General features: G+C 38.9%; 1 protein-coding gene across 5 annotated transcripts in view; it reads left to right on the forward strand.

The window, feature by feature from the left end:
• Positions 1–19,685, forward strand: part of daam1a (dishevelled associated activator of morphogenesis 1a) — a 183,900-nt gene that overhangs the window by 154,739 nt on the left and 9,476 nt on the right. For all 5 annotated transcript variants that reach the window (XM_043697780.1, XM_043697779.1, XM_043697783.1 and 2 more), the window contains 7 exons: positions 3,278–3,362; positions 7,213–7,319; positions 8,467–8,555; positions 11,234–11,402; positions 13,406–13,513; positions 14,551–14,611; positions 19,392–19,523. In XM_043697780.1, the coding sequence (XP_043553715.1) occupies positions 3,278–3,362; positions 7,213–7,319; positions 8,467–8,555; positions 11,234–11,402; positions 13,406–13,513; positions 14,551–14,611; positions 19,392–19,523 (751 nt within the window). The remainder of the gene's footprint in view (positions 1–3,277; positions 3,363–7,212; positions 7,320–8,466; positions 8,556–11,233; positions 11,403–13,405; positions 13,514–14,550; positions 14,612–19,391; positions 19,524–19,685) is intronic.

The following is a 19,685-nucleotide window of genomic DNA, read 5'->3' on the forward strand; positions in this document are numbered from 1 at the left end:
AGTGATTAAGTTGATGGCTTGTAAATGTTAAAAATGTGGACTGAAAATGAAGGATTCATTTTTCTAAATATTTAATTGGAGGCAATTTCTGCTAATCCAGTACAGGATATTGGAAAAGCAGTCTGATAGATTGGCAAAAGTGGAGGAATTGAGAGATGGTAGTGTGGAATGTCAGAATCATAGACCAATTCATCCATGCCAACCAGATGTCCCAATCTGACCTAGTCCCATTTGCCAGAATTTGGCCCATCTACCTCCCACTCTATCCTGTTGTCAGCATTGTGAAAGAAACTGTCTTATTTATTTACATTTGTAACATCTTGTATTTTAAATTTGGGTTTTGAATTTTGATTTAGTAACATATTGGTTCCGAGTCTGAAGTTGAGAATTAACTTCTAAGTATTTCTGTAGCTGTAGTGATTTATTTTGTAACACGGTGGCACAGTGGTTAGCACTGCTGCCTCGCATCGCCAGAGACCCGGGTTCAAATTGGTTCCGAGTCTGAAGTTGAGAATTAACTTCTAAGTATTTCTGTAGCTGTAGTGATTTATTTTGTAACACGGCACAGTGGTTAGCACTGCTGCCTCGCATCGCCAGAGACCCGGGTTCAATTCCCGCCTCAGGCAACTGACTGTGTGGAGTTTACACATTCTCCCCGTGTCTGCGTGGGTGAATTGGCCATGCTAAATTGTCTGTAGTGTTAGGTAAGGGGTATGGGTGGTTTGCGCTTCGGCGGGTCGGTGTGGACTTGTTGGGTCGAAGGGCCTGTTTCCACATTGTAAAGTAATCTAACCTAATCTAATTCGTGAAGGCTCTTTTGGCAGCTTGGTGGATTTTTGTTTACTTCAGCATTTTACAACTTAAGGTGAACTATTGTGCTTCAAGATTGCTATTTGAAATTTCCGTACTGGGGTTTTTTCCAGCTTGAGAGAAATGCCCACAGAGAGAGAGACTTTTTTTTGTTTCAGTTTTACATTGTTTTCCAAAAGTCCTGTGAAGTTCTTGCATAGAGATGCATACATGAGTTCTCAATGTGGAGAATGTTATAAAGAAGATTGCGTTAGAGTAACGAATTAATGGCAGTTCCAGGCTGGAACTGTTGAGATAAAACCCGAAGAGGAGTTGAAAACTGTTTGTTTCATCTTAAGTTTGTGATGATTCTAAAAATAAACTGTTGGAGGTTGCCTTCAGAGTTAGTTACTTTAAACCTGACAAGGTACTTATAAAGGAAAGGATTGTGGTGTGAGTTCTGTACAAGAGTTGCTGTTAGCTCCTGTACTAGGAATGTTAACTTGGTTTTGAAACCTGTTTTGCAAAAGAAATGTTTTGCAAATAATGGGATTACACTTATTTACTGTGCATTTTAAAACTTTGTGTTATAAGTCAATAGATTGGTTATTTTCTTTTGCTTAATAAACTTTTGTTTTATTGTCGAAACAAAATCTGCCACATTGCATGCTTCAGTTGCACTGAGAGAGTACCTTGTTCAAACCAGAACAAAACAATGGTTTCAGTCTGGAAACGGACTTGTCCAGTCATAACATCAGCGATGTCCAAACTCATGCTGCACAATTCAATAATGCCATCATAGGAAAACAAATGGGTGAATGATAGGAGAGGACCAAGGATATATGGTGGGAAAACCTCAGTGGTGTTGGTTTGTGAGTAAGAAGGTCAGCTATCATGTGTTCCTGTGGAGGGTGGCATGGTCAAAGGCAGGCTCAGGAGGACAAGGAAGTAAAGTTTACATTTTGTCCCAATCTCTGTCATTTGTGACTTTGAGCCATTTCAAACTGTTGTAAGGGTGGAAACCTGAATGGAAGGAGTCAAATAAAAATGGCACTGATTTGGAAGGCATCTACAGAATTTTGGAGAGGAAGGAGAGATTGGTGATGGGATGGTAATTTGCGAGGATAGTGGGACCATTAATTTTCTTTTTTGAAAGAGGAGTGATAGCATCAGATTTAAAGGAGCAAAGGACAGCATGCGAAGATAATCGATATTGTTAACAATATCATCTAACATGGGGACCACGAGGGGAAGTTTGGTGGTCAACAAGTTAGTCAGATTAAGTTGAGGGGGGAGGAGCAGGGTCTTGTGGCATATAATAAGATAGATGAGGGCAAAAGACAAGACTGGAGAGGAAACAAGAAAGATAAATTCAGGCTAGGGCAGATGGGAGCTTTAAAGAAGGCTTGGCCTGGTGGACTAGTGGAAGGAGTGAATACGACAGAGAAATCATCTTAATGTCAAAGACATGTGTGAGCTCTTTCTACTTATTGCCATTTAACTCAGTTCAATACATTTTTGTTTTGCTGTGGTTGGAGAAGATAGAAGAATGTTGCGGCAGCAGCAGAGCACAAATGAAACTACATGATTAAAATTTATAACTTGTATGTAACGATTGGTCACCACTTTAAATATTGCATATTTCAGTGGTTCACACTTTATGCTTTTGTTGCTTTAGCTGAAGCTCATACTTGCCTTTGGGAATCTAGGTAGCCTTAACTCTCTGCCAGTTATCAATTTCATAATGTGCTTTTGGTGTTGACTTTGTGCCACTGAAATGCTATACCAGTATCAAAAGTGCAGTATCAAACCAGAAGAACCGAAGGTCCAGTTAGGGATAAGTAACTTTGTTACATATATGTGTACTATATACTGGTGTGAAAGCGAGAAAAGAAGTAGATTATATGGTCAAAGGAACTATCTATGAATACCTGTTTGACAGGTTTGACTTTGTGATATTGTCAGCTGGTATAGAATTCCCCCTGAAATTTTAGTACTAGGAATGAGATCCAAACCTTCTCAACTCAATTATTATGACACATGAAACCATCAATGAAGGGATGATCTGAATTTAAGTTCCAGATTTGACAGCATTTAGCAACGTTTGAAGGTTGAAAAACCAAGTTAACGTTTCTAGTTGATGTGACTTTTTAGAACTGCTCAGATGCTGCCAGACCTGCTGAAGTTCTCCATCGTTTTCTGTTTTAATGTTAGATTTCCAGCATCTGCAGTACTTTGCTTTTATTTAAAGGCATGGTGTTCTACTTGCTGAAGTACAAACATCTACCTCTGTTTCAATCAAATAACAGCCATGCATTTACTGAGCACGCTTTGGTAACTGCCATATGAAAAAGAAACTCTAAAGTAGCTATGATATCGCCCAACTATTGTTAGTGGTTGGAGGTTTGGCATGGCGAATCTCTTTATTCCAGCTACATGGTGTATATGTAGTAGTGATGCAATTTTATGTATCTATTTATCTATTTAGGTTAAAGCTGTCCAATGACGAGATTAAACGTGCTATTTTAACAATGGATGAACAAGAGGATCTACCTAAGGACATGCTTGAACAGGTACTACATTGGTTTTGAAGCATTTTGTTCTGTGGTTGTACTAGATGGGGCTGTGTCAGGGAGGCTATATCACTTCCATGGTAAATTATATTTTAAAAGTGAATGGCCACCACACATCAGGTTGGAAGATAAATCTTCACTGTGCCACTTTGAACAGATTGCTGCAAGTGGAAAGAGTTTAGAAATGAGTATCCTTCTCCTGAAAGGGAATACCGTATCTCCACTTCTCTTTCTTAATAGGAATCTTGACCAGAAGGGATGCAGCTGAGGACAGGTGAAGTGCAGGATCTGTTGGTTAAACATTGATTTGCTTTTGGGTATGTGAATGACATTGTATGGGTGAAGGATTATCAGCCATTGTGAACACTGTGGCTTTTTGGTTGCTGTCCATTTATGTTGTCAGTGAGCGGCAACATTAGATTGCCACAACAGGTCCAGCTGAACAGCAATATTTTAAAAATGGCATGGTCCCAGGTTTGCTAGTCATTTGGTGGATATCTGCTGTGTGGTGGGTTTTTCCAGGAATGGAATGTTTCAAAATAGGGACAGAATTAAACATGATGGATGATGTAGAGCCAGAGTAGATAGATAATAAGTGACTTGGAGACAGTAAGGACTGCAGAGGGTGGAAACCAGATTCAATACATGTGAAGCTGGAAAGGTACAACAGATCAGACAGCTTGGGGCTGAAACCTCTTGTCCTGATGAAAGGTTTCGTCCTGAAACATTTGACTTTCCTGTTCCTTGGATACTTCTGACCTGCTGTGCTTTGCCAGCTTCACATCTATTGACTCTAGGTAGCTAATAAGGTGCATTGGCAAGCTTGTAAGAAATCTTGCTGGGTCTTAGTGGCAAGAATACCTTCAAAACATTTGCCACTGTTCTCACTAACAGTCACCCCTGTGTCTTGAGGGCAGATGCATGGGTGACCGGTCGGATGTAGTTGAAGGTCCTGTCAGCCACGAGGCAGGAAGCTACAGTTATGGAAGAAGGAAGCTATGTCAGTAGTACTGTAGTGTTAGAGGGCATAGCTTGATACAAGAATGAGTACTTTGCAGTTGCTTTCATCAAGAAAGTTGCTGCTGCTAACTACATTTGTGGAAATGGAGGCAGTTGAGAGACAGGAATGACTAAAAATTAGTAAAGCAAAGATTCCCTGTACATAAAAGTTTGTCCCCACAATCAGGAGAAGAACATCTGAGGATGTAATAGAAGGAAGGTTTTGCAGAGATAGCTAACTAATAATCTTCCAAACCTAGTTGGAATTCATTAGATTGTGAATCTTGAGGCAGTAGAAGCCCTTGATATAAACTGGATTTTGGATTAGCAGTCTGACTAAATTTGTTTTATTCTTGGTACATAAGCCAATGCAGTATTGGCAATAAAACTGCCAGTAACTCAGGTTATTTAGATATGTGCATATTCAGGGTCTATTTAGACATTTTTTTACATCCACCTGAAATTTTTATTAAAAATAAATACCATACTTCTGTTAAGTTTGGCACTATTTCAAAAAAGATTTTTAATTGTGGATTTAATTTTTTTTTGATCTGAAACACAAGACCTCTTTAAAGTTAAGTGATTTGTAAAAGGGTTTGAATAATGGATTCTGAATTACATGTGGTTTACAATTTGAAAATACGGACAGCTTTTGTATTCAAGTTTGACGTACATAATGTTGCTTTGGGGTGATAGAAGCTGGCTCATTACTTTTATAGGAATCTCCTTGCACCTTAATCACTTCTCTTTCATCAATTCAGCTTCATGCTGCCACATCTGACTGCCATTAGTCAACTGAGTGGAGACAGCTGGTTACAGTTTAAAATACGAACAAATAAAGCAGTAGTTCTTTCAAGCTAGTATGAATTAGGATCTTTGTAATATAGTCCAGATCAAGGGTCCTTTTTCCTTAAGATGAAGGGAAAGCATTAAAGAGCATCAGTCATTACCAACCATTAGAAGTCACACAAAGCAGAAAGTAACCTGAGGAAAATACAATTTCACAACTACTTCAAGTACTCGACTCTCTTGTAAGATTTGTATTATGAAACTTGAAATTTTATTGATATTTTTATCGTGAAGTTCACGTCAAGATTAAATTGCCTGAATCCATAGGAAAGCAAAAATTTGTGGAGGGTGCCAAAGGTCTATTACAACATTGAATTCAAGAGGGAATGCACCATTTTGGCAAAGAGGTTTATTGGATATTTTAATTAACATAAACCTTTTTACTTATTTTTTTACTAAATTTGTAAAAGAAACATTAAATTGAGACATTTTTAAAAGATGTTGTAAAAGGTTTGGTTAGTTTTGAATGTCAATACTTCAGACAAATAGAATATTTGATGCTCAGTTAACTTGACTATACCACATTTCGCCAATGTTGTAATAATTTATTCATATGTGAGAGCTCAAAATATTTTGCTATACTCTGGTTTCCAGATCGAATTCAGATAGTGCTTTTGAAAGTGTTTTTGCACCGCTTCCCTAAAAAGGTTTCTTATTTTTGCGTGACTCCTTCTGGCTCTATTTATCTGAATGATTGTAGAGTAGACTTGCGTAGTTATTGATTATGGACTTGATTGAAATGAGTTTGGACAGTGAATAATGGTAGGATATTTGACCAAGTTTCACAGCTTAAGGTGATCTTCTTTTTGACTAAGACTCTCCCTGGAGCATGATTAGGAGTTACACAAAATTAAACTCAGATCACCTCATGTATTATATGGCAAATCAAACTCGGTATCTATATATCAACTGATGCTGGAGAAATAGTGTTCCTAATACCAGCAAGTGTGTTGGTTTATATGTCTAACCTGATGTAGAAATTTTCTGAAGGCTGAGACCTCTGAAATCATAAGATCCTTGTAGTATGGACAGAGGCCATTTTGCCCATTTGAGTCTGCACTGACCCTTTGAAGAGCGTCCCACCCAAATCACATTCCCTGTCACCCTGCATTTACTATGGCTAATCCACCTAGCATGCACATCCGTGGACACTATGGACAGTTTAATGTGGCCAATACACCTAATCTGCATATCTTTGGATTGTGGAAATGATTCAGTGCACCCAGAGTAAACCTATGCAGAAACAGGGAGAATGTGCGAACTCTGCATAGTCCTCCAAGGCTGGAATCCAATCCCGGTTCCTGACGCTGTGAGGCAGCGTACTAACCTCTGAGCCACCTGCTGCCCAATTATTGGTAGACATCTCCCAATCCTGATGAAGGGCTTTTGCCCGAAACGTTGATTCTCCTACTCCTTGTATGCTGCCTGACCTGCTGTGCTTTTCCACCACCACATTCACAACTCTAATCTCCAGTATCTGCAATTCTTATTTTCGCCTAGTTGATTTTAACCTCTCAATCCTTGCCTAATCGTTTTAGGTTGGATTCTTTCCCTGTGGAAGAGAATTTTTTTTATAGTTGCATTTTAGATAATTAACCTAGTTACGTTTAAAAAAAAATTCAAGAATAGAATCTGAGAACCACGTTGGCACACTGAATTGATCTGTCCTACCTAACAACATTATAGCTAGAAATGATCCTTCAGTTGTGGAGCAGTTTCTTAAAAGGGGCCAGTGGCTCCCTATGTGGGGAGATGAAAAATGGCAAGGTACTTGACTTTGGGCTATTTTTCTATAATCTAGATCCAGATTTGGGAGAAATTTATTTTAGAATGCTTTAATTTGTTACTAATGTTTTTGTTCCAACTGGGAATACATTGCATGAACAGTAAAAAAAAAGTAACAAAGTTAAAATTCTTCAGATTACATGTGCAATGTGCGTGCAGAGAAACAAACCCTGTTTATGCAATTTTAAAAGAAATTAATTTTGAATTTCCTTTTCAGCTGCTGAAATTTGTCCCTGAGAAAAGTGATGTTGATCTGCTCGAGGAGCACAAGCATGAAATTGAGCGCATGGCAAAAGCAGATAGGTTCTTGTATGAAATGAGCAGGTATGAATGTCAAAACACTGATATAAGCAGAAATCTATTGACAAAATAAATTGGTGGAATGATTTTGTGCCAGCATTTTGTTTGTTACAGTATTAGGGCACGTGTTCTTCTCTGCAAGTGGTAAGTGTTCATTAATGTTAGCTATAGAAATGAATTGCAGGGCACTTTTGTGAACTTGTAGGCTGGTTGAATATTAATTCTTTTGGATAAAACAAAACATAAGAAAATACACAGTCTGACCAAAGAGTTTGTGTATTGAAATAATTATATTCTTTTTAATAAACCATAACATGTTTGCAGTAATAATTACTATTGCACAATGGCACTTAGTTTCATTGGATTTCCTGAAACTGACTATTGTCAGAAACAAATTTATTTTTGTGCTTGGACACTGACTGACCGTAGTTTATTTGGTAATGTTATCGAGTGAAAGATGGTCAGTTAGCTCAGTTGAGTATATGGCTGGTTTGTGACACGCAGTGCCATCAGTGGCTGAGGTCACCATAACTGTCCTGCTGCCTTAAACTCAACACCAGTCATGCCTCTGTAATGAGAGAGCAGTGTTATGGTCATCTAGGACTGTGGCAACTTTACTTTTGCTAGACTGAAAGACTTACAGATACGATGCTATGCCATAACTTGATATTGTTTAGAGACTTCCATTGCCTTTAAATTAAATTAAGGAATTAAGGTAAATAAAAAGGAATGAAATTCAGCTTCAGTTGTGGTGCAAAGTGGACAGCAACAGATTGATCAGCAGTTGTAAGACCTCCCACCCCACTTCCCTTCTCCTTCCTGTTGAAATCACTAGAATGTGAATTTTGGTTGGATGCATCATGAGTGATTGCTCGGTTTATCTGGTGACCCAGCCAAAATTGAATTTCACCACCAAGGACCCAAGTGGAAGTAACAGATCAGTTTAAGACTAACTTGTATGTGTGCGTTCAAAACCATTTTTGCAGGTCTCAAACTTAAAATATATTGTTTCAGTATGTCATACCCTAATGTTAAAATGTCATTGTTAGAAAAGAAATGTACATTGCTACTGGAATGATCTGATTGATTTACTTGATGGCAATTTTCAGTCAGAATTCTGGCAATCAGACACTGCATTCATGTTCACATGGATTATTTTTATCTTTACTAGAATTCCCCACTACCAGCAAAGATTACAGTCCCTCTATTTCAAGAAAAAATTTGCTGAAAGAGTGGCTGAAATTAAACCCAAAGTTGAAGGTATAACCTCTGTTCTTATCATTTTTCCTTGCTTTAGTATTTCTGGGATTGTTAACATTCAAACTAGATAAGTTTGCCATCATTACTTAAGAATAACCAATGGAAATTGGTCTTCATTTTCTTCAATGTCACTTCACTTGTCCTGTTATGCAAAATATTTAGCTATGTGCAAAAAAATTTCCAATAGGTTTAGAATAAATAATTTCACAGAATTATGGAATTGTTCCAGCATAGAAGGAGATAGTTTGTCCATAATCACGGTGCTGGCTCACAAGGTATTTTTAACCTCATCGAAAAGTGTGGCACTGGAAAAGCACAACAGGTCGGGCAGCATCAGAGGAGCAGGAAAGTCGATGTTTCGGGCATAAGCCCTTTGTTAGACTAGTATTGTCTTTGTCTTCTCCTAATAGCCCTTAATCGCTTTTAAAGCTAAGTTAGATACTCATTTTTTTTAAAAAATAAAGGAATTAAGGGATCTAGTGAAAATGCGGTAAGTGGAGCTGAATTCACGAAAAGATTAGCCATGATCTTATTGAGTGGCAGAGCAGGCTTGAAGGGCCGGATGGCCTACTGCTGCTCCTAATTCTTGTGTTCTGATGTTCACTTTCTTCCCTTTTCAGATAATCCAATTTCCTCCTCTAATACAGCCTGGGAAGGTGGGCAGTGCTTCCAACTACACTCTGAACCAGTCCTGCCAGCTTCCATGATTTATACTCTTGTACATTCTCATCTCTCTGCTCCTGCCCCCACTGTCGAATTGCACTCTGGCTTGTATTCTCTCTGCTTTCTTTCTATCAAAATAAATTACTTCTCTTCATTAATTATAAGCTGTCATTTGTTCTCCCATTCCAACAACTTGTCTCTGTCCTACGAAGCTCTGTACAATTTACAATGCTTCAAATATAATCCATAAATTGTGATATTGTGCCATGTGCATCAAGAAAGGACAGAAACCCTGATACCTACCCCTCAGTACTTCCCTGTAAACCTTTCCCTATTCTGAAAACGATTTGTAACTGTATCTTATCACTCAATCAATTTCCTACCGATTTTACAACATCAAACTCTGCTGTGAACCACCTTAGCAGCACAAAATGAAAATCAACTTTTCCCTCCACTGCATCAATTTATTTATGCAGTGTTAAACGTGGATCTACACATGTTGCAAGCTAAACTGATCACTATAATTTAGTATTTTTACTCTTTTTGATTACAAATGGATTTGCAGTGTAACCACCTTGCCGTTAAAACCACAAATAAGTTTTGCCTATGTCACAACCAGATGAAATCGCCTTTTGAATCTGAATCTGACAGCAGTGCTTTCTTTCTTCCTCCTTTAAACTGAAGCCATTAATACAATAGAAACCGAACATGTACTTCAACCTAGTCTTCCTGGTTTAGAGGTAGAGGCACTGCAACTGCACCACAAGAGTCCCAAGACTATCAATAACAAATTCTAATTATAGATAGATACTGTTGTGGACCAGCTATCCTTAGTAGCCACACACGCAGACAACAAGCAACATGAATTCGACTGGGACAACACTACTATCATAGGGCAAGCCAGACAGAGAACAGCCAGGGAATTCCTAGAGGCATGGCATTCATCCACAAACTCCATCAACAAACACATCGACCTGGACCCAATATACCAACCACTACAGCGGACAGCTGAAACTGACAACCGGAAGCGGCAGGGACAGACCACTATAAACACCGGCGGAAACATCAAAGAAGCGCTTCGCAGGAGGCTCCCAAACACTGATGATGTCGCCTAGCCAGGGGACGAAACGTTTGCAACAAAAACTTCCAGCTCGGCGAACAGAACCACAACAACGAGCACCCGAGCTACAAATCTTCGCACAAACTTTGAATAGATAGATATTTTAATCAACGAATAGGGAGATATTATGACACGCTTCTGGGAACGAACTCACTCTGGCTTCTTACGCTGACTGAGTGTCTGATTATCAGTGGTAGGGGATAGACCATTAGAGAGCCTTATTCTTATTAAGGACTTGCCTTACATAATGAAGTATAATTTATTGGGTAATGCTATTAACAATGGACACCACTAACATGAACTAGTTAGGTATAATTGCAAACTACCCGGAGCCAGGTTAGTCACGTCTGTCTCTATTAGAAACCACCTGAAAGATGGTTTCTCCATCCAGAGACTGTCATCAATGTGATGTAAGTTAGGGTGGAGCTAATGCAGCTTCAACTCTTTCAGAACCATTACCTTTATATAACAATCACATACAGATTCAATTATTAACAATTGATTAATAATGTTACAAAATTATTTGGGCCAACTTAACTCAAGGATGGCAATTTTTCCTCGAGCACAGATACCATTTTTCAAGTTCTGCTGGATAACGTTTTTGATTGTGTATTCTTCAATCAATATTTAATGTGGTTATTGTGAAGCATATTGAATAGCATTTGTAATTAAAATTGGAAAGTATTCTCCTTTATAGCTAAACCATAAGCATCATTTTGCTGATTGATACTTGAAACATGATCTTGAGTTTTTAAGGTAGTATTAGAACATGCTTTGAGTTGCTTCTGAATTTTATAGCTTTAAGTTTTTAGATCACTTCATTTTAAATATTTTGTAGCATGATAAACTATTGTGCTTAGTTTCAGTAAAATCACTTCTGTTTATTATTTTTCAGCTCTCCTTTTGAGTTCCAAGGAAGTTCTACGAAGTAAAAATCTGAAGGAGCTGCTGGAGGTGGTTTTAGCTTTTGGCAATTACATGAACAAGGGGCAAAGAGGCAATGCTTATGGCTTTAAACTCTCTAGTCTCAACAAAATCGCAGACACAAAGTCTAGTATTGAGAAGTAAGACACAAGTAACATTGCTCATTCAAAATCAGATTGTTCGTTGCTGCTTTGACAAATTTCGAGATAGATAGTGCTCCATTACATTATCCGGATAGATTAAAATATATGTTGACATGTTGTGTTACACTTGTTGGCTACAGAAGCTGCAATAAAAGTGGATTTAAAATAGCCTTCAAGCAGCGCTTTCCAAACACACTCCCTGCTGTGCCCCCTTTTTCAAGGCTTGAAAGCTATCTCTCCCTCTGTGACCTGAAAGATCGAGGAGAGGGGGTCCAGGGTGTTGTGGAGAGAGCAAGAGTGGTATTGGAGTTCTAGGAGAGGTCAATCTGTTGATGCAGAAATCTGCTGCTATAACTGAGTTTCACAGTTGCTGCTTTGGAGCTTGAACCCAAGACTTTTAGCTTGTGGGGCCATTTTCAAATGGGTGCTATAGATTGATCATGCCAGATCTGATTGTAAACTCAAATTCTCATTCCTGCCAACACCTGATAATCTTCTAACCCTTTGCTAACAAGAATCTTATCTACCGCTGGCTTAGCAATATTCAAGTACTCTGCTTCTACCAGATTTTTAGGAAGAGAATACCAAATACTCATGATCCTCCAAAGGGAAAACATTTTGCCAAATCTGAAACATCCTCTCCTATCAAGTCACCTCTTACATTCTCTGGAGTTTAGAAGAGTAAGCCTAGCCTGGCCAAATTTCCATAAGATATAGGAGCAGAATTATGTGATTTGGCCCATTAAGTCTTTACTCACAACCTTCCCATTTTAGGTATAGTCAGGTAACCACCCCTACACTGCCTCTAATACATTTGCATCTTTCCTTAAATAAGGTGACCAGTACTGTGTCCAATGCTTCAGATGTAGTCTCACCTTTAAGTGAAGCGCAAGCTCCCTCCTTTTTAATTAAACTATTTTTGACGAATGATAACATTCTGTTTGCTTTCTTATTTATTTGCTGGAGTTGTATACTAACACTTTATGATTCATGAATGAGGACATCAGATCCCTCCACATCTCAGTTCTGCAAACTCTCACCATTTAGATAACTTGCTTCTTTTATTCTCCCTGCCAAAATGGGCAGTTTCACATTTTCCCATATTATATCCATTTGCCACATGGTTGTCCACTGACTTAACCTCGTGTCCTCTGCAGCTTGTTTTGCTTCATATTGGGGAATTGAAAACTAGAGAGCATAGGTTTAAGGTGAGAGAGGAAAGATTTAAGAAGGACCTGAGGGACAACTTCTTCGCACAGTGTGCATATATACAACGGGCTGCCAGAGAAAGTGGTTACAATAGCAACATTTAAAAAGACATTTGGATAGGTACGTGGCTGGCAAGGGTTCAGAGGGATATGGACCAAATATGGGCAGTTGGAACTAGCTGTGTGGGCAACATGGACCAGTTTGGGGCAGAAGGGCCTGTTTCCATACTGTATTACTCTGACTATCTATCTTTGTTCAGTCAGCGAATTTGCCAACCATTTTTTTTTTTTGTCCCATCATCTGAAATAATTTGTATAAATTGTAAGAAGTTGACATTGCAGCATTATTCCCTGTGACATGCCACAAGTTGCATCTTGCCAACTTGAAAAGACCATTTATATCTACTTCAGCCAATCACTTTTGTATTCATGCCAATATGCTACCTCCTACACCAAAAGCTTTTATTTTCTGCCATTGTCTTTGAGGGACCTTATCAAATGTTCTCCAGAAATCAAAGGAAAATGATTTAGCTTTAAATTACATCAGAAGGAAGTACCCCATTTGTTTGAAACACTTGCTCATTGGTAAATACAGCAGAGGAATTAGTTGTGTTTGAAACAATTTTAACAATTTACTTCATCCAAGTTGAGAAGAATTAGAAAGAATTTTAGCCATGTGTGACTGCAGATTCCAAATAGTTTGTAAGAGTCTCCCTTTGATTCTGTAGATTTTTTTTTCTGCTTTGTGGTTTTGAATGCTTAAAATAATTAACATTGTTATTCTTTTCAAAGGAGCATTACCCTTTTGCACTATTTGATTACAATTTTGGAGAAGAAATACCCAAAGGTGGTGAACATACATGATGACTTGCAGAACATCCCTGATGCAGCCAAAGTAAAGTAAGTTTTTTTTCTGAGATGTGTGGCTGCATGATTAGAGATCTTTATTTAATACCTTTTTTTTGTAAAAACAAAATACTTAACAAAATTCAGTAATGGTTGAGCCATCATGTACTTGTTAAGTTTAGGGAATGGGTATTTGTGTAACACTGAATTATAGGTGTTGTTTTTCTCCTTCATATATCAGGCTGTCAATATAATAAATTGTGCCCTTGAAGTGCTAGTGACAGCACGGCATCAGTTTTGCTCTGTTATTCATTCTTGTTGCTTCAAAGATATATGTTGTGAATGACATTATTTTCATTCTAAAGTGTCAACTCAGATAATATTCATCTGAAATATTAAAGTGTCTCATTTATATTAGTGAAAACACATTGCCTGCTTTTCTGTATTTTTGACTTCGTTATGACAATGTGCCTCTTTTTGAAAGATAAAAGGCCGAAAGCAATGTATTTTTCTTAATTCTTGGGGGTATGGTCACACTGGCAAAATTACCATCTATTGCCTATCTCTAGTTTCCCTTGAAAATGTAATGATAAGCTGCTGCCTTGAAGTACTGCTGTCCACATGGTGAAGGTGCTTCAGTGGCGGTCAGTGGTATCTGTAGAGCTCAACATTTTGACCCATTTTAGGATGATTCACAGCTTGGAGGGAAACTATTAGATGGTGATGTTTTTGTAGACCTGCCATCATCTTTCTAGCTGGGAGAGGCTATGACTTTGATAACACTGATGGAGTAATGTGGAGTGGGGTTAACATAAAGAATCAATGCTTGTGTCTTAGGGCAAATAACTTTGCCTAACTTCATAAATGATGAATGAAACTACAACTCAAATGATTGGATTGCTGAAGCATTGTGAGTTCTTCACTGTTTTAAAGCTGATTTCCATTCCAAAAATGTCTGACAAAATAATACTCGCTAAACTTGGGAAGCGGGTGTTTGCTTTTAACTTAAAATGGGATTTAGTTTTAATTATTGAGAAGATGTTCTCTAAAATATATTCACTGATCAGCGATGTGATTGATTTTTTTTGTAGTTTGATTGAGCTGGAAAAAGAATTCAGTAGTCTCAGAAATGGTCTGAAGGCCGTTGAGAATGTAAGTATTCCCAACACATTTTTTTCCTCCTTTTGTTCATTGTTGGATTGTTTTTTCTATTATATATTCAAAGGAAATCAGGGTGGAAAGCTGTGATGGTCATTTGTGTTATGCCATTTCCCTTAACATCAGACATACTTCCTTCCTCACTACTCTACAAATATGCCTATTCCTTCCTGTATTGTGTACTTTTATTTGTACCAGAGCAGCTTGATTTTTCTGTTAAATGTACATTTTGAGTTTGTTAGTTAACTCAACACTTGTAAGAAATATTAGTGCAATAGTTGTTCTAAGACTTCAAGGTAACCAGGCGTCTTAGATTCACCTTTCAGTTACAGGACACACACTGGCCAACTGTGATTCTTTTCTTTTGTCTTAAATTTAGCTTTCCTGTATAATTCTATTGTACAGGCATTTAAAAGGTAGGAAGCCAGATGCACAGGAAAACCTAGTAGGATTATTTTTAGGAGTGGCTTATCCTTCTGTTTTCTTGAACTATCTTTTAAAATATCATTAATTCTAATATGATAAACCATCTGATTGTGTTGAGAGACGTTAGAATTATTTAGCATTTGCAAATTATTAAATCATTGCTATTTTAGTGAATCTAGTAGGTATTGTGTTGTGACAAAGGAATCTGAATATAACTTGAGATCCAAAAAATGAACCATTTACAATTTGCATTTAGTCGTGGTATTTGTAAAAGGATTTTTGACTTTCAAGTTACTAAAATAAGGTCAATGTCAATTATGTTGAAAATTGTCTCTGCAAAAGTGGAAATTAGCACATGTTAAGATAGGAGACATTTTAGTAATGAGCTTTGCTGTGATCTTTCATTCTTCATGCTTTGAAGGAGGGTGGGAGAGTACCTCACAGAAACTGGTAAATAGGAAATATTTTGTGCTGTGTTTATATTGTGCAAGTTTTAGCAGAGATTTTGAAAATTGTCAATGACACTGATCTCTTGTTTCTCACTCTTAATGTATTCTTAAAACGATTGTACTAAACAAAAATCACTTTCCTAGGGCAACAATATAATAAGGGTGAATCATATTCCTGTCCTGTAATTCGCTGTCTTGAGTCCAGCTGGTTCACAAATCCATTTACTGGGACTCTTAATTACTTTTTTTCACTTGTCTCTCCCTGCACCCTGCTGCCTCTCCTGCTCACTGCTTCCTTTGTCTGATTCTCCTGTTCACAACTTCCTGCCATGCCACGCACCCCACTCCCCCTCACTCCAGCGTCTCTGCCAAGCCCTTGCTCATAGACGGGAGGGAGAACGCAAACAGGAAGCAACAGGTGTCTGGGCGAGGAAAGTGCTTTTTTTTTAAGAGCAAGTCTATATGGTAATCACACTTAAATGAAAATGGAGGCAGTACTAATTTGTTAAATGTTCCTAATTTACAATGTGCTACCATCAAAATGTGCTGTTAGATGTGTTTTAAAAGAAGTGGGTGGGGGAGAGTGCGTGTGGGAAGGTACCCATGTAATCATTTTGATAAAACTGCTTCACTCCTCAAGCTAGAAAGAGCAGGTAAAAACTTGCTGCTGCCAGTGAATCTACTCACTCACTTCTTAAACTCATAGAAATGTACAACACAGAAACAGACCCTTTGGTTCAACTCGTCCATGCCGACCAGATATCCCAACCCAATCTAGTCCCACCTGCTAGCACCCGGCCCATATCCCTCCAAACCCTTCCTGTTCATATACGCATCCAAGTGCCTCTTAAATGTTGTAATTGTACTAGCCTCCACCACATCCTCTGGCAGCTCATTTTGCACACGCATCACCCTCTGCGTGAAAAAGTTGCCCCTCAGGCCTCTCTTATATCTTTTCCCCCTCACCCTAAATCTATGCCCTCTAGTTCTGGACTCCCCCACCCCAGGGAAACTATTTACCCGATCCATGCCCCTCATGATTTTATAATCTACTGTAAGGTCACCCCTCAGCCTCCCAATGCTCCAGGGAAAACAGCCCCAGCCCATTCAGATCTCCCTCTCGCTCAAATCCTCCAACCCTGGCAAAGTCCTTGTAAATCTTCTCTGAACCCTTTTGGGTTCCACAACATCCATCTGTTCAGAAGGAGACCAGAATTGCACACACTATTCCAAAAGTAACCTAACCAATGTCCTTTACAACCTCAACATGACCTCCCAATTCCTGTACTCAATACTCTGACCAATAAAGAAAAGCATACCAAACGCCACCTTCACTATCATATGTGACTCTATTTTCAAGGAGCTATGAACCTGCACTGCAAGGTCTCTTTGTTCAGCAACACTTCGTAAGACCTTACCATTCAGTGTATAAGTCCTGCTCTAATTTGCTTTTCCAAAATGCAGCACCTCACATTTATCTAAGTTAAACTTCATCTGACACTGCTCAGCCCATTGGCTCATCTGATCAAGATCCTGTTGTAATCGGACGTAATCTTCGCTGTCCACTACACCTCCAATTTTGGTGTCATCTGCAAACTTACTAACTATTCCTCTTATGCTGACATCCAAATCATTCATATTAATATTGAAAAGTAGTGAACCCAGCACCGATTCTTGTGGCACTCCACTGGTCACAGGCCCTCCTCCACCACCCTCTGTTTTCTACCTTCGAGCCAGTTCTGTATCCAAATTGCTTGCTCTTCCAATATTCCATGAGATCTAACCTTGCTAACTGGTCTCCCATGGGGAACCTTGTCGAATGCCTTACTGAAGTCCGTATAGATCACATCTACTGCTCTGCCCAATCCTCTTTGTTACTTCAAAAAACTCAATCAAGTTTGTGAGACATGATTTCCCACACACAAAGCCATGTTGCCTATCCCTAATCAGTCCTTACCTTTCCAAATACATCCTGTCCCTCAGGATTCCCTCCAACTTGCCCACCACCGACGTCAGGCTCATTGGTCTATAGTTCCCTGGCTTGTTCTTACCACCTTTCTTAAATAGTGACACCACATTTGCCAACCTCCAGTCTTCTGGCCCCTCTCATGTGACTATTGATGGTACAAATATCTGAGCAAGAAGCCCAGCAATCACTTCCCTAGCTTCCCACAGAGTTCTAGGGTATACCTACGGATTTATCCATTTTTATGCCTTTCAAGACATCTAGCACTTCCTCCTCTGTAATATGGACATTTTTCAAGATGTCGCCATCTATTTCCATACTTTCTATATCTTCCATGTCCTTTTCCACAGTAAACACTGATGCAAAATACTCGTATAGTGTCTCACCCATTTCCTGCGGCTCCACACAAAGGCCACCTTGCTGATCTTTGAGGGGCCCTATTCTCTCCCTAGTTAACCTTTAGTCTTTAATGTATTTGTAAAGACCCTTTGGATTTTCCTTAACTCTATTTGCCAAAGCTATCTCATGTCCCCTTTTTGCCCTCCTGATTTCCCTCAAGTATACTCCTACTGCCTTCATACTCTAAGGATTCACTCGATCTAGCCTTCTATACCTGACATATGCTTCCTTCCTTTTCTGAACCAAACCCTCAATTTCTTTAGCATCCAGCATTCCCTATACCTATCAGCCTTTCCTTTCACCCTAACTGGAAATTACTGACTCTGGACTCTCATTTCTGAAGGCTTCCCATTTTCCATCCATCTCTTTACCTGTGAACATCTGCCCCCAGTTAGCTTTTGAAAGTTCTTGCTTGCTACCGTCAAATTGGCCTTTCTCCAACTTAGACCAGATCTAAAAGTTGAAGTTCTATCCTTTTCCATCACTATTTAAAACTAATAGAATTATGGTTGCTGGCCCCAGAATGTTCCCCCACTGACACCTTGGTAACCTTCCCTGCCTTATTTCCCAAGAGTAGGTCAGGTTTTGCACCTTCTCCAGTAGGTACATCTACATACTGAATCAGAAAATGTTCTTGTACACACTTAACAAATTCCTCTCCATCTAAACTCTTAACACTATGGCAGTCCCAGACTATGTTTGGAAAGTTAAAATCCCCTATCATAACCACCCTATTATTCTTACAGATAACTGAAATCTCATTACAAAATTTGTTTCTCAATTTCCCTCTGACTATTAGGGGGTCTGTAATACAATCCCAATAATGTGATCATCCCTTTCTTATCTCTCAGTCCACTCAAATAACTTCCCTGGATGTATTTTGGGAATATACACCTCAGTACAGCTGTAATGCTATCCCTTATCAAAAATGCCACCCCCTCCTCTCTTGACTCCCTTTCTGTCCTTCCTATAGCATTTGTATCCTGGAACATTAAGTTACCAGTCCTGCCCATCCCTGAGCCATGTTTCTGTAATTGCTATGAAAACCCAGAGCTATGTTCCTAACCATGCCCTGAGTTCATCTGCCTTCCCTGTTAGGCCCCTTGCATTGAAATAAATGCAGTTTAATTTATCAGTCCTGCCTTGTTCTCTGCTTTGTCCCTGCCTGCCCTGACTTTTTGACTTGTTTCTTCTCTCAACTCTACCAATCTCGGATTGATCTCTTTTCTCACTATCTCTCTGGGTCCCCCCTCTCCACCTTTACTAGTTTAAATCCTCCCGAGCAGCTCGTGCAAATCTCCCTGCCAGTATATTAGTCCCCTTCTGATTCAGGTGCAATCATCCTTCTTGTACAAGTCACTTCTACCCAATCCACCTGATTCTTTCAGTCCCCTCCATACCCTGCAACAAAACTCCTCTGCCCTGGATATCACCTTTGGAAGAGTTTTATAATCATTGTGTTGCAAACTGTTAAGATGGCAAAAATGCTTATTAAGTGATTATTAGAAAAGTGGTTCACTGCATTTTTTTGTAGGAGCTGGAATACCAAAAATCACAACCTGCACAGTCTGGTGACAAGTTTGTCTCTGTGGTGAGTCAGTTTATCACTGTTGCAAGCTTCAGCTTCTCTGATGTGGAAGATCTGCTGTCGGAAGCTAAAGATCTGGTAAATAATATGCAGTTTTTACTTTTCTTTGCATTTGTACCCCTTTTAACCCAATACATTTTAAGTTTACTGACACTTAGACCTCCCTATAACCATGAATCCCTCTCTCTTTTTTTCTGGTTTCCTTTTCCTACACCTTTCAGTCAGTCCATGCCACGGACT

Source organism: Chiloscyllium plagiosum, chromosome 10 (genome assembly GCF_004010195.1).
Source record: "Chiloscyllium plagiosum isolate BGI_BamShark_2017 chromosome 10, ASM401019v2, whole genome shotgun sequence".
Classification (NCBI taxonomy): domain Eukaryota; kingdom Metazoa; phylum Chordata; class Chondrichthyes; order Orectolobiformes; family Hemiscylliidae; genus Chiloscyllium; species Chiloscyllium plagiosum.